This window comes from Nannobrachium achirus (assembly GCF_963921795.1).
Source record: "Nannobrachium achirus genome assembly, chromosome: 5".
In the NCBI taxonomy this organism is placed as follows: domain Eukaryota; kingdom Metazoa; phylum Chordata; class Actinopteri; order Myctophiformes; family Myctophidae; genus Nannobrachium; species Nannobrachium achirus.
The window spans coordinates 42,511,084-42,524,834 of NC_137814.1; the positions used below are offsets into that span (position 1 = coordinate 42,511,084).

A 13,751-nucleotide genomic window follows, 5' to 3' on the forward strand; every position below is an offset into this window, starting at 1 on the left:
GTTTCCCGAGTTTTGGGCCGTTTTTACCAAGAACTTCCTTCTATCTACTAGGCATGATCACGATCGCGAAATTGCATGTTTGACCCCCATACCAACACCATCTTTCATACATGGCAGCCATGTTTGTTTACATTTGAAGAAAACATAATGGCTGCTATTTCATGAATGCCTGAATGGATTTCCAAGCGGATTTTTTTGTTTGAAAGCTGTGAACAGCATGCACAAACGGTGCATGATCTGTGCATGGGCGTGCATAATCCGTGCACTATGGATTACATGGCAGTCTATGGAGACTGGGGGCAGTTCAGCCTGAAAATGTATTTTTTTTAAAGGGCAGTATGTGTTAATGAACATCACATACTGTAGCAATGTAATTACACCGGATTTTGCAAAGAGGCTAGTTTACATCCGCACTGCCCACAGAAAAACTAAAAGCTAAACATAAGTACATTTACATTACATTGCACAGGAAAACATGGATGATGGTGTCCACACTGGACACTACCATCCACTCCCATCCACTTCAATTGAGAAAGATATTTTTTATTGTTATCTTTATCTTACCCGGTGCGAATGAGATGTTAAGAGTTTCTAACGCTGTGTGTTGTGTGTGTGTGTACCTGCGTGTGTGCCTATGTGTATGCCTGCGTGCGTGCGTTTGCGTGTGTGTGTCCATGCAGCGGAGCAGAGGGACTTTGTGGGCGTGGACGAGTCAGGGAAGAGGCTGCTGTTCATGGCCAACGAGGCTGACCTGGAGGACGGCCTGGTCATCAGAAAGTCCATCCTCAGGAAGTACGTTAGCCACTGTACACGCAATATTTTTTTTAATCCGAGGCACCCCTACATTATAATTTTCACTCCCAGCACCTTATATTTATAGCATATCGTCGTTGTCGGGTGGAAACCTTGTATGTCCAAAACCGTTCATTTTGTATTTATCATCTATAAAATGTACTAAACTAGTGAAAAACAGCAGATCTACAAGCACTTGTAGATCGGCTGTTTTCACTAGTTTTGTGCGACAGTCTTGTATGATGAAGCAGGGATTTGCTTTACCAAAAGACGTACACATTTGAAACTTGGCGATACAAGGATTCTGTTCGACAGTGACGATATTTTAGTGATTATGTTGCGAGGAAAACGTTGAGATAATAGCCATTTTGGTTAGAACTAACTTTGTACGTCAAGTTTAAAATGATAGTAAATATTTTTTAGTGTCAAAATAAATTCCAAATATTATCAAATTATCTCGCGGCACCCCTGGGTGCCCCGTCACCCACTTTGAATACCCCTGCAGTACACTATAACAGTGGTTCTCAACCTTTTCAGGCCACGACCCCCAAAATAATCATATTTTAACTGTACAGTAATGATTACTTTATTTTACCTTTTTTGTCATTATAAAATTCTTTAATGTGTTATGATTATTGTTATAAAGCATTATTATAACTCCAATTATACAATGTCATAAGCAAATTATAAGGCGAGTACTAGGCCGGTGCCCAACTTGGGTCTGCACAAACGGCTCTCCATATATGGCTGTTGGCTATATGGGTGTATCAGTGGGGTCAGCGGTTCTAGACAGCCACCTATCCAACCGACCGACACCGGGCAACGGCACTCCCCCGGGTTGTCACTGAGTTTGAAGTCAGTCCATCGAACTCAACAACAGACCGACAGACAGAGATGTTATTCATAATGAATTACAGACATGGGCTTCGTAGAAAGTGTTACCTTGTTATTCGTCTAGATAGTTCAAATGCCAATAATGAAATGATATTTTTTCCACATTGGATAGAGAACCAGGAGACGCAGTCCAGCTGTTTTCTTCATAGCCTCTCGTGTGCATATAGCTCAGTCTGTACAAACACATCACGCAATGATGGAATGGAGGTGTCACAACTCATTAGAGACACAGTTTATCACCAACTCACAGGAGGGGAAAGAGCACGTGCAGTATGTGGCTATATGTGGAACTGTTACAGTAACACTGCACTGTAAAAGCATAGTGTCCAAAGGTAACCAAATGGACCCGTAAGGGTCCGTTATGTTACATTTGTACACTCTCAATAGTTGCAAATGGATATATTAACACTGCTTTTACTGGGTTGGTGAAATGTTAACCCCACCACATAATGTCACCCCCTCAGAGCAGTGGCGTCAGTTCAGAAAAAGCTAAGGTATGGCAACATGACTGGTGTCTTGCACGCACGCGAAGCAACAGGCATGATACATTTATTTTGAGAAGTACATTTTATTTTTTCCCCCGTTTCTACGGTTTCTTGGGCTGGATATAGCAGCCTGGAATGGTTGTTCAAGTGCAGCTAAACTTGGCATGTTAGTAAACGTGCCACAATTAACAATAATGCATTGCAGTTGTAGTTATTTTATTGTAATTTAACAACATAATAACCAACACAGATAGACAAAGAGACATTCATGGATTTATATTTCAAAGTAACTTTTATTTTCCCCCCTGGATCCAGGGTATGGCAGCTGCATACCCCTGCCATACCCAATTGACGCCCCTGCCTCAGAGTCTAGAATATACAAAAGTGCAAAACGGACTACGTACGTTGTCTGCAGGCTTAAATAAACTATTACACTATTACCACTATTACAAGCAAACATGCACAAAGTCGCTTATAATAAGTGTACATGGCAACACTGGTCCTCAGCCATACTACCCCTGTCTTTATCCACTAACACAGGACCTGCTGCCCAAGCTTACAGCTTTGAGCCTCACTTATACATACAGTAGTTGTGTGCCGTTGTTGTGCTCAGTAAATAGCAGATCTACAAGCTCACAACGTGTTATGTGATGTGTTGTAGTAGGGCGCTCACTTACTATACAGGAAAAAAAGACCCCCCAAAAAATCTTTCTTTAAGTAGCATGTGAGGGGACTAACTAGGGTTTTTTTCATGATTCTGAATCGGTTTTTTTTTACACGAAAAACATTCCTTGGGCTAAAAATGGACCCCACAAAACTGTGATTATTATTATTATTTTTTTTTTTCACTTTTCATCACAAAACCATATTAGTTTTGTGGGCCGTTTTTAGCCAAAGGAATGTTTTTCATGCTACACAAATGCTTGCAATGGATTCAGAATCATAAAAAAAAATAACCCTAGTTAGACCCCTCACATGCTACTTTTTGGGGGTCTTTTTTTCCTGTATAGTAAGTGAATGGGTAGGTAAGAAATCATAAAAAAATGTACCACGGCATCAAGAAGAAATCATAACTAGACACCATAAGGGTCCTAAAAAACAGGTTTGGAAAACATTTTAGTTTGGGTGCTGGTGGAGCCTCACAACGCGTCGCAGTGTGACGCGTTGTGAGCTTGTAGATCTGCTATTTTCAGCAGGCAACACCGGAGAGCAACCAAACATAAAATGGCACTCTTCTCCACCAGTCCCTCCCCAACATTTTAGTTTAGTTTGAATTTTGTTGACGAAATTGTCAATATATTTAGTCTTAGTTTTATCACAGCTTAGTTTTTATTAGGGATGCGGTATCGGTACTCGTGGTATCGGTACTCGCCCCGATACCGGCCTATTTTGCGGTATCGGTACTCGTCAGATACTGCTCACAAAGCGCCCGAGTACCCTGTGTGTTCCGCCACTTCGCCTCTCTCTCTCTCTCTTAAAGTATCAAAAGTAAAAATACAAAATGTTTGAGCATAGCAGATCTAGAAGATCATGCACAGTACAGGAATTTCCATGGGAAAAAAAAGTGAAATGTGTGGCAGTTGTGCCATGTTCTGGGAAAGCAATGCAATTTAATGTGTTATATACAGCCAGAAAGTGAGGAACATCTGATAAAAATAAATTAAAAAAAAACATAATTTAAAGACATTTTGTATTATTAATTGTACTCGTATCGGTACTCGGTATCGGTGAGTACTCAAAATGAAGTACTCGTACTTGTACTCGGTCAGCAAAAAAGTGGTATCGGGACATCCCTAGTTTTTATTAGGTTTTCGTCAATGGAAAAAACGCAGTCGACAACATTTTTTGTCATAGTTTTAGTCGACAAAATCAACACTGCAAACAAGTATAAATCAGGCTTTAGCCAGTTGCTCATGTTTTTTCCTTCTTTATTTTTACTTCCTCCCGTTTTCTTTTCTACCTTTTTCTTTTACATGAGTGGGATTTTCTTTTCCTCTTTTCCGAGAGGCTTTAGTTTGTGTATAGGGTTGAGGTGGTGGGAGGTTGTTTGCACACCCACTCTTGGACTGGTTTGGGTGCCTCTCTTGTGCGGTCTAAGCTCCTTTTTAAGCCCTTGCATCTGTGTAGCATGCTTGCTATCTTAGGTCTGGATTCAGACACTGTTTAGCCTGTTCTTGTGAAATGGACCTTCCTGCAACAGAAGGACACTCAACTCAAAATGGATCAGTAAGGGTCCATTTGGTTCCATTTGTACACTTTGAGTTCCAAGTGGATAAATGAATACCGAGGACTTTACCGGGAAGACTTTGAGAATAGAATAGAACTGTGATACTCTACCACTTAAACCCCAGAAAACCCCTGCCAGAAAATAGCAGATCGACAAGCTCACAACTCATCACAGAGATCCAGTGGTGTAAAGTAACCAAGTACATTTACTCAAGTACTGTACTTGTACTGTACTTAAGTACACTTTTGAGGTATTTGTACTTTATTGAGTGTTTCCACTACATCTCGAATCCAAATATTGTACTTTTACTCCACTGCATTTATTTGAAAACTTTAGTTACTAGTTACTTTGCCGATATAAATTATACTATTATAAAACATACATAAACCAATTTAGCCCTATTTTATACCTTGGCTATTTGAAAATAGCAGATGAGCTTGTAGATCTGCTATTTTCAAACTTTTTGTACTTTTACTTTTGGTACTTTAACACATCTGGTGCCAACCCTGAGTTTCCCGAGTTTGTATTGATACCAACGCTGTGCCAACCCCGAGTTTCCCGAGTTTGGGCCGTTTTTGAAAAAAAAAAAAAAAATGATCGCGATCGCGAAATTGCATGTTTAACCCCCATACCAACCCATTCTTTCAAACATGGCAGCCATGTTTGTTTACATCTGAAGAAAACATAATGGCCCATAAATCATGAATGCCTGAACGGATTTCCAAGCGGATTTTTTTGTTTGAAAGCTGTGAACAGTGTGCACACACGTGGTGCATCATCTAGGCATGGGCATGCACTTTTTACACAATTGCACAATTACATGGAAGTCTATGGTAACCATGGCAACGCGGGACATTGGCCGGAAAAAATCATTGCAACATAAGTGTTAAGTACATTTTGATTGCCAAACTTTCATACTTTTACTCAAGTACATTTTGAATTCCGGACTTTTACTTTTAACGGAGTATTTCTATATTGCAGTATGGATACTTTTACTTGAGTAAAGAATATGAGTACTTTTTTCCACCACTGCAGAGATCAGCTTATTGCCATTTCCAGCGAAGGCTTTCCCCCCACAGTAACAGAAAACAGAGAAGACACTAGTATAGAGCCCTGAGGGGCTCCGCTCAGCCACATGGGGTTTAAATGGTTAAAGTAGTCACTGTATGAGCCCTGGGTCATTATTGGTCAGTCGTTTCATTGGGTTGTCGGTTCTGTGCCAGCAATGGGAAATAAATAAGGTGTTTTTGGGAGTGCCTTCTAGGGTGGTGGTATGATGATTACTTGGACGGGTGTTATAACTGATAGTTTGACTAAATCTGGATGTTTGGGGCTGGGTTTTAACCCATTTAGAACGGGTACACAATTTGTGTTTCATTATTTTATGCTTTAACTATTGAAAAATAGCAGATATACAAGCTCACAGCGCGGCACAGAGTGCCGCGCTGCAAGCTTGTAGATCTGCTATTTTTGAAAAATCTTGAAAATTTGAATTTTGACCCGATTCTATAAGTGTCTTTTGAATCCTTCTAAGGTTTTTTGAAAAACATGTGTTTCTATGTCAGCAATCTGGCCAGCCATCGTCAAAGAAAAGGTCCTTTTCACTTAACTGGAGCTCAGTTAGTCTGTTCTTGAGAGACTATGTCAGAGGTTCTCAAACCTTTTCATGTGAAGGACCCCCAAAATGATATTTATTTGGCCACGGACCCCCATTTCAAAATATCTAGTTCCAGGGACCCCCCCAGAAGCAAAATTTGAGTTACAAACGTTCGCTTTGAAAATACATATATTCAAGGTTTTGCACACATTCTCACGACTTTTTCAAAAATAGCAGATCTACAAGCTCGCAGCGCGGCACTCGGTGCCGCGCTGTGAGCTTGTATATCTGCTATTTTTCACTGGTTAAAGCAGTCAATAATTCTAGGCCTAAATGGGTTAAATACTGGCCTCTAAACTCTTAGTCTGTGTGTGTGTGTGTGTTGCGTGCGTGCGCCGGTGGTTTGGCTCCCAGTAACCGTCCGAGCGCTCTGCGCTCTGTCAGAGTCTCTGCGTTCTACGGTCTCTCAGGTCCAGCGTACGTGGGAGAGCGAGTGTTTTGGGAGCTCGTAAATACTTCAGGGAGCCAGAGGAGCCACTGTAAATTCTGGCCTATAAGAAGAAGGACCCGAAGCAGCTGCTATAGCATGCTTCTAGACACAGGGAAATCCTCACACACACACACACACACACACACATACACACACACGCACACAATACGCAAACACATCATGGCGGGACGGCGAAATTAGGTGCACGGTGACCGAGAAACCAACTCGCCCCCGACACATACACCCATCCTCACACATTGTCACAGCGTTATGGCAACATATCGAGCTTACAGTTAAACATTCACGGGCTTACGGTGAAAGACTTATAGCCCGCCGGCTGCCTCTCGCCATTTATACACACACATGCCAGACAGGGCACATTAAACTGTCACAGAAAAAATCGCTCAACATATTTATAGTTTGTAGTGGTAACATAGTAGAAATCCAGTTATTTTTCGGCAAACTTTGATCGTTGATTTGATACCGGGCATGACCGGCTAGTAGTTTACTTAGCTTCAATAAATGTGCATGTCTTTGAAGTTTTTGCTCATCGCGACCATTAGAGCTGAGGAGGGCCCCTCCTGGACAAGAATGTATGCGTGGAGACGGAGACACACACACACACACACACACACACACACACACACACACACACGCGCGCACGCACGCACGCACGCACTACCGTCCCCTTGCATGGTGAGCAGTCTGGATTTGTTCTAAATGTACACATTGTCTGGGGACTTAGGGTGTTGGACTAAGCAGCCTGCCCAGTCTTGTGACATCCGTCCCCAAAGCTCCCCCCCTTTAGAAAGGAGTGCTCAGCCTCAGCCCTTTAGCTCAGCAGGTCTTCCTACTGTTTTGTATCTTGTGACCCCTTGAAATGAATGGAGGCCTAAGACTCTTCCCTCGCACCCTGGCCACAATGTGCGATGTGAATGGCATGAACCTGTACACACCGGAAGTGGCGGAAGTGCTGCGGTTAGCGGAAGTTACGTCATGCGTTGCAGTCTGTTTACATTCCCCGGTGAAACAGAACATAGCTCCATTGACCAGCTCGTAAGATAACTCGCTCTTTAGTAGAAAAATAAACGCTTAGTAGAAACGTGTGACGTCTGTAGAATCCATGTTTGCTGCTTACTGTGCGAGCACTCCGAGCAGAAAGGACGAAGGCGTGAGGGAGAACAGAAAATGTCTCTGCGGGGAATAGATTTTCAGCAACATCGCACTGTGATTGGTCGAAAAAGGACAACTTCCGGTGAAATTCTCCCGGCGGAAGTAGCACCGTTCTATGCCGTATCAGCCTACGGTCGTAACCAGGCTTTTCTCTTCGTAGATGAGTACATTGTCTGGTTACGTGAGGCTACTTCCCTCGTTAGCTCTCATTGTCCCTCGCATTATCTATTTTTTTGTAAGTATGTTCACAAATGAGGAGTTCAAAGCGCTGTAGTATAGAGATGCTCCGATTGCGATTTTTGGGACCGATCACCGATCAACTGGAATCAGTATCTGCCGATACCGATATTACTGATCACAGCGTCAAATCCATAAATTCTTCTAGGCCTATTTTTGTGTTACTGTAGCAGCATTTATATATTTAATGATTCTTCTTCTGAAAATGATCAGGGGATAAAGCGCCATTTCATCTTCACAGTCATGTAAATGTGTACTAATATAAATCAAAATAATGGAAGCCTATTTTGCTTTCTTATTAGCAGAAATGAAAATTCTAAAATAAAATGTAAAGATATTTTAAATTATATTTTCATGAGCGGAAATTACGAACGGCAGTAAAACCTGACATATTATATCAGTTATTACTACTAATTAGGGATGCCCCGATCAGGGTTTTTTTGCTCCCGATCCGATACCGATCAAATATTATTGCTTCCGATTCGATCCCGATCTTTCCCGATCCGATCTTTTGGCAAGGCATTAAGAAGAAAAAAAAATTCTATTCATTCTATCACTTGGTTCTCAACCTTTTCAGGCCGTGACCCCCAAAATAATCATATTTTAACTGGGGACCCCCGACCCTGAAGAGTTGAGGAAGTATATTTTGTATAACACGGTTCTATTGTGAAAATAGCAGATCTACATGCTCACAACGCCTCGCAACGCGAGGAGTTGTGAGCATGTAGATCGGCTATTTTCACAATTTCTGGCTTTAATATTTGACAATTTGGCCAATGTTTAATTTGTCATTTTAGAGGTATTAAAAAGTCCTTAATTTTTCACTTTCGAAATGTGCAGATACCCTCTATACACTTAAACTTTATGTTGGTTTGTTTACTGTTGAGAGAGAAAACAATGTTGCACATTAAGTTAATCATCTGGGGACCCCCCCAAAATAATTTGAGGACCCCCCTGGGGGTCCCGACCCACAGGTTGAGAACCACTGAGCTAGTTGACAGTGCAGAGAGACATAATTGCCTTCCTTTGATCCATTAGCAAGGGGCCAATTACTACTTATTGGCATCAGCTGCCAGCTGTACACAGAGTCTGACACAATCATCTTCCCTCTGCAGTGCTCTGTCTGTCTCATTTCTCCAAAAGCCCTTGAATATGATTGAAAATGATTAAGGATTACTGTGATTATGGTAAGCTTACATTTCATATCGCATTCACCTTACCTGTAACTTTCAGTACTCCCAGAAAATATTTAAAAAAAAAAAAAAAAAAAAAAAATCCGATTTTTTTCCCCCCGATCTCCGATCTTATAAAAACGGCCATATCGGCGGCCGATCCGATCACGTGATCGGGATCGGGCAACACTACTACTAATATCTTATAAAACGATTTGGTGAGGACGGTAACCAGAAAACTCGCCCTAAAACAAACTCGACCCAAACTCGTTTCCCAACGGGTCTGTGGCCTTAAGCTAGATGCAGAATAGACTAAAATCAAATATTTGCTTCTGGGAGTCCCTGGAACAAAATATTTTGTGATGGGGGTCCGTGGCCAAATACATATCATTCTGGGGGTCCTTCACGTGACAAAGTTTGAGAAACACTGATGGCAACATACGTTTTTTTCAGAAAATTGTTATGATTTAGAAGACATTTGTAGAATGTGCCTATCAGTGGTTAACACATGGGCTGCTAAGGTTTCTAACATTTCTAGCTGTTGCTGCTGCCGCCGTTCACTCACGCTTTATTTTGAAGAGCCTCGGAAGCTACGTGCGTGTGCACATGAGTGTCCGCTGACGATTGAGGAAATTAATCCCTTTGTTTACAAACGCTCGCGAAACTAAAATCCAAACGGGGGCCGACCATCGCGGTAAAGTGTCGCCGTGAAAACAATCATATCTCTGCTTCCCTGGCGTTCTTTTCACCTCATTCAGAGATAAAGCCCTTTTTATGTTTGAGCCTAGAATGGAAACCAATGCAAACAGCCTCTGCCATTTTCTCTCTCTCTCTCAGCTACGGGGTGACGTATGGACCAGCGTCATTCAGAGGGCATGCAGCATGCACGCAGACCTGTCCCAGTTAACCCATTGTTGACTCGTTCAGGGACAACTCCTTTTGGCAGGGTAACATCTAGTGGCCGTATCTCGTTACTGAACGAGTTTGGCTCCTTGGGTGTTAAGGACCCCCAAAATGTGTTTTTGGCCGTGGACCCCCATCTCAAAATATTTTGTTCCACGGATGGACCCCTATCGCAAACCTTTTTGTTCCAGGGACCCCCAGAAGCCCAGATTTGATTTTGGTTTAATCTGCATCTAGCTTAAGGCCACAGACCCGTTGGGAAACGAGTTTGGGTCGGGTTTGTTTTAGGGTGAGTTTTCTGGTATTCGCGTGGACAACTCCAAGGGCTTTGCTTCACAGGGCCCTGGGGGACAGGTTTGACTGGCGGACCCGGCCGGTGCCTCATTTTAAATAGTCCCTCTGAATCTGTGTCCTCACCTATAGTTCCTCTCAATGACAATGTTAATGCAGTAGAGAATAAATATTACACACATACTAGTTATCCTCTAAAATGTAGTTACTATGGGCAGGGTTTGGATGACAATATAGTCTTTGCAACAGAAATACATTATTAAAAAAACTATACAAATACAAACATAATATAGATCTTTTTGAATAATCGATTTTTATCCTCAAAATTGATTATTCGAATTTTCAATTATTCTAACCAATCCCTAATTACAATTAATTGTATCCATTTCATAAAGGATTTTACTTGATTATTAACACATTCCCCGCCATTTAACAATACCTTCGTACTCTACCATGCCTCCAGTCTCCATAGACTTCCATGTAATTCATAGTGCACGGATCATGCACACCCATGCCTAGATAATGCACCACGTGTGTCCACATTGCTCACAGCTTTCAAACAAAAAAATCCGAATGGAAATCCGTTCAGGCATTCATGAGATAGAAGCCATTATGTTTTCCTAAAATGTAAACAAAGATGGCTGCCATGTTTGATAGATGGGGTTGCTATGGGGGTTAAACATGCAATTTCGCGATTTCTATCATGCCTACTACATTTTTTGGGGTAAAAAAAAAATGAAAAAAAAAAAATTGATTTTTTTTTTTTTTTTTTTTTTTTCAAAATGGCGGAAATTCTCGGGACTATCGGGCCTGGCAGGGAAAGACATTGAAATAATCTCTGGACTATCGGGCCTGGCATGCAATGAGTTAAAACAAAATTTTAATTTGCTTAACTCATTCGTAGTTTACGGCCGTAAAGCCCGTTAATTTCTCTATGTCTTTCACTGCCGGCTTCTCCGAGTCCTACCTGTTAACGTGGGCGCTCGTCCAGTTCCCATCGTGCGTGATCGGACACTGCTCGTGTGTTCGCGTATTCCATCAGCTTCTCAAATCCGTTGAAACTTTTTCAATTGATCAATAAGTTCTCCATCTGTAAGCCGCGGAGTGTAGACAGTAAGCTGGGCCAAAATAGAGGACGAACTTCCGCTTCCGGTTCAGGGACTCCAATGTTAAAGTGGTCCGCTCAATAATGTGTCCGTGTAGAAACCGATCACGGAGCATTAGTTCCGGCCTATTTTAGTTGCGATTCGATAAAAAAATGTTTTTTAATTAATTTTTATTACATTTACGGGCTCTACGGGCATGGCAGAGAAGGGGTACAAAGGGGTATTTTGATGGCAGAGTTTGTGTTAATAACTGGTAATTTTAGGTTGTTTTTTTAATGTCCATGGAATATTAACTATCAAGCAACAGAATCAAGAATTGTTCTCTGCAGAATCATGATTGTTCTCTGCGGAATCAAGACTTTTTCCTTGCAGATTCCTGGCGGGACTATGTAATATTCACTGACAGCCCTACACAACAATACTAATAGTAATGTCCTGTAACGACTATATCAGTGTTGATTTCGTTGACTAAAACTATGACGAAAAATGTTTGTCGACTGCGTTTATTTCACTGGCGAAAACTCAAAACTAAATAAAAACTAAGCTGTGGTGACTAAAACTAAGACTAAATATATTGACAATTTCGTCAACAAAATAAAAACTAGACTAAAATGTTAGGGAGGGACTAGTGGAGAAGAGAGTCATATTATGTTGGGTTGCTCTCAGGTGTTGCGTGCGACGCGTCGTGAGCTTGTAGATCTGCTATTTTCTGCACACATTTTCAGCACACAACCAAGTGTAAAATCAGTCATTACGATGCCATCAAGGCCTGCCAAAATACATTTCAGTTGACTAAATCAACTGTAGATTTAGTCACCTAAAATCTTATCTAATCTGACATTTAGTCGACTAAAATTAGACTAAAACTAATACTTTTCAGGTGACTAAATTATGACTAAAACTAAATGACATTTTATTCAAAAGACTATGACGAAATCAAAATTAGCTGTCAAAAACAACACTGGACTGTAATAATAATGCCAGCCGCAGCATGGCCATAATGGAGGGTGGTCCACCTCCTGTTTCCACTTGATGTTTAAGGTTGAGGTGAGCAGAGAGCCCTCCCATCTGCTGACATCATTATATCACACTAGCTTCTCCTGTAGACGGTTAAAAATGCTTTCACTTCGTGCAACAATGAGCAGAACCGGTTTCCGAAGCAGAACATTGTTCGCGTCTCATGATCCAACTTTTGCCGAATCCATCATTTAAATAACAGTGTGTACCTGACACACTGTTATTTAAAGCACTTGGCTCTTGAAGGAAATGGGAGACGACACACACTGATTTATGTTATGCCCAAAACACCCCCATGACTAATACAGACACTCAAATGCAACCCCTTTACGCCCAGATTATCCACTGTCTAAATGGCAAAAAAAATGGAAGACCCAAACAAAAATCACACTTGTGCCCGGGACCCAAAGTTGTGAAAATAGTAGATCTACAAGCACACAACGTGTCGCTTCGAGCCATGTTGGAGCGACCTGCCATCCTTAGAGCCCCCCGCTAGTAGTCTTGTGAGCCAGACTGTTGCCACAATGCGTCCCTCATACAGTCTGGAGCAACAGAAGCTCTGAGAATTATCAGGGGATAAAGCGCCTCCTCTCCTCTTCCATTTCATCTTTACAGTCACGCAGATTTATCCTAATATAAATCAAAATAATAGAAGCCTATATTGCTTTCTTATAAGCAGAAATGGAAATTCTAAAATAAAATGTAAAGCTATTTTAAATTTCCCGTAATTGCCGGACTATTAGCCGCGGCTTTTTTCCCATGTTTTGAACCCTGTGGCTTATACAAAGGTGCGGCTTATATAAAGATTTTTACAGCTAACGGCCAGTTAGTTCGTTTTACAATGGTCTTTAACAAGGATTTATATATAGATTTATACAGCTAACGGCCGCCAGGGGCGCTCTAGCGGGAAGCAGGAAGGACCCCTGCGGCTTATAGTCAGGTGCGGCTTATATATGTAAACGTTTCTTTTTGTTTCTAAATTTAGCTGGTGCGGCTTATAGTCCAGCAATTACGGTATATTTTAATGTGTTGAAATTACGAACGGATGACAGCTTCCATTGTCGGCTTCTGGGATGTGTAGTTCCAGGCTCCATATACACATTCAGAGATTGTGGTTATAGTTGTCTTGCCATGCGAGACTACCACGCTAGCACATGATAGAAATTTAGTTTTATGTACAGGAAATGAAAGAAGCCCCGGGGGGCTTTCCAGTCACTGTCTGTACGAAACCAGACAACAAATCAAGTTGAGATTTTAATGTAATGTCCATGTTAGTAATCAGACATCCATTTACACACTCCTCTGTTCAATCAGCTTGTCCTTTGTCCTTCTATCTGTCCCAGCAGCCTGCCAGTCCACCCAAATAC

At 41.5% G+C, this 13,751-nt stretch overlaps 1 protein-coding gene across 2 annotated transcripts in view; it reads left to right on the forward strand.

Annotated features, from left to right (window-relative positions):
• The window catches only part of eif2b3 (eukaryotic translation initiation factor 2B, subunit 3 gamma), a 91,813-nt gene that overhangs the window by 45,308 nt on the left and 32,754 nt on the right, over positions 1-13,751 (forward strand). For both annotated transcript variants that reach the window (XM_080726082.1, XM_080726083.1), the window contains exon 5: positions 681-792. In XM_080726082.1, coding sequence (XP_080582208.1) covers positions 681-792 — 112 coding nt within the window. The remainder of the gene's footprint in view (positions 1-680; positions 793-13,751) is intronic.